This window comes from Olea europaea, unplaced genomic scaffold (assembly GCF_002742605.1).
Source record: "Olea europaea var. sylvestris unplaced genomic scaffold, O_europaea_v1 scaffold5026, whole genome shotgun sequence".
In the NCBI taxonomy this organism is placed as follows: Eukaryota; Viridiplantae; Streptophyta; class Magnoliopsida; order Lamiales; family Oleaceae; genus Olea; species Olea europaea.
This window is the reverse complement of record NW_019263341.1, coordinates 42,331-44,149: the sequence shown is the minus strand read 5'-3', so window position 1 is coordinate 44,149 and position 1,819 is coordinate 42,331. Positions and strand designations below refer to the sequence as shown.

Genomic DNA, 1,819 nt, shown 5'->3' with positions numbered 1-1,819 from the left:
GATGCTGTTTACGTTCTTGATGCCATTGTAGGCTTTGACTATAACGACGAAGCAACACGAAAGGCCTCGAATTACATTCCTCGGGGTGGTTACGCACAATTTCTAAAAGCTGATGGACTCGAAGGAAAGAGACTAGGATTAGTGAGAAATCCCTTCTTCAAGTTTGAAGAAAACCATGTTGCAAAGACTTTTGAAAACCATCTGCAAACACTAAGGTGTGGTATTTCCCAAGAAACTTTTATTATAATTCCAAACGAATGGTAAAAAATCAACTTTTTGTCAACTTCAGGAAGAAAGGTGCAGTCTTCGTGGAAATAGACGACGGCAAAGCAAGTTTAGATTACAGTTCAAGTGCAGAAGAAACAGCGTTGCTAGCAGAGTTCAAAATATCCTTGAACACGTACTTGAGGGAGCTAATAGCTTCCCCTGTTCGATCGCTGGCAGATGTAATAGCATTCAACGAGAAATTCCCTGATTTGGTACAGATCGTGAACATTTAGACCAGAAACTCTCAGCACTATAAAGCGGACTTTTAACTTTTCATTTGAATGAATGTGCAGGAAATGACTAAGCAGTATGGCCAGAAAGTGTTTTTAGATGCTGAACTCACAAATGGAATTGGGAACTCAGAGAAAGAAGCTCGGAAGAATTTGGCAGAGTTGTCGAGAAACGGGTTCGAGAAACTGATGAGGCATTACAAGCTGGACGCGTTGGTGGCTGCCGGGTCTGGTGTTGCCTCGATACTCGCTATAGGTGGATTCCCGGGCATTATCGTACCTGCTGCATATTATAACAAAGGGGTGCCTATCGGCATATGTTTTGGGCGATTGAAGGGTACTGAGCCCAAATTGATTGAAATTGCTTATAGTTTTGAACAAGCAACCAAGATCAGGAAGCCACCAACATTTCTACCCTAAGAACCCGCATAAGCACTAATTCAAGTTTTACTTGAATAAATGTGTTCCCTTGACATTGGAAATTCAAAAGAAACAAATGTCTCGAGTCAATAAACCAAACTGTAAAGTCAAAATCAATAATCGAAGCCTGTTAATTAAAACTTACTAACAAGAGGTGTTTGGTATTGATTTTTCACCTAAAAAAATCAATTTTTTGACCGTTATTTCATTTTTCAAGCCATCATTTTTTATCATTTCTCTCACAGATAGGACCTATTTTTTCCTCCAATGGTCAAAAAATCAATGCTCAAAATCACTACCAAACAAGCCCCATGTTTATTTTATTTATCAGTTTGTAATAATTTACTTGCTATACATGTCGATTTTTTTAGCTGTCAATCCTAAGTGAAATCAAAAAATTAAATTGGAAAAATTAAAAAAATGGTTCAATCGATATTGTTGAATGTTTTGACTTCACCTATTGATGGGGTTGATTTCAAGAACATTGTTTAATACAGAATTGGTATTTGAAATGCTAGTTTAGAATTTCTGATAAATAAAAATCAGTAAATGCAAAATTATTATATCGATTCAAAGTTTTCCATTCGCTAATTTGGAAATAATTTAAGTAGTAAATAAAGAATTATTGACCAGATAATCACTAATTGCTTATTCTTATAAATTCCAGTAAGCAATATAATTTAGTACATGGGCAAATTGGAGATGGAGAGAGGTAAACTTTTGGCTTGCATTGTGGTACTCAGCGTCGCCACTGCATCAGTTCATTGCCAATATTACTACCAAAGCACACGATATGAACCGGTAATGGTAGCGCGTGCAAATACAACCGAATGATCCGGCCCGTTCGGCGCTACATTCGCCATTGATGACCCTCTAATGGACGGCCCAGAGATGACATCCAA

General features: G+C 37.5%; 1 protein-coding gene across 1 annotated transcript; it reads left to right on the top strand.

Annotated features, from left to right (window-relative positions):
• Window positions 1-3: 3 nt before the first annotated feature.
• Window positions 4-1,295, top strand: LOC111388519 (putative amidase ARB_02965; the record flags this gene model as incomplete). Its single annotated transcript, XM_023013247.1, has 3 exons — window positions 4-215; window positions 290-479; window positions 561-1,295. Coding segments are annotated over 3 exons (759 nt in total), but the record flags the coding sequence as incomplete, so codon positions are not given.
• Between the last annotated feature and the right edge of the window lie 524 nt (window positions 1,296-1,819).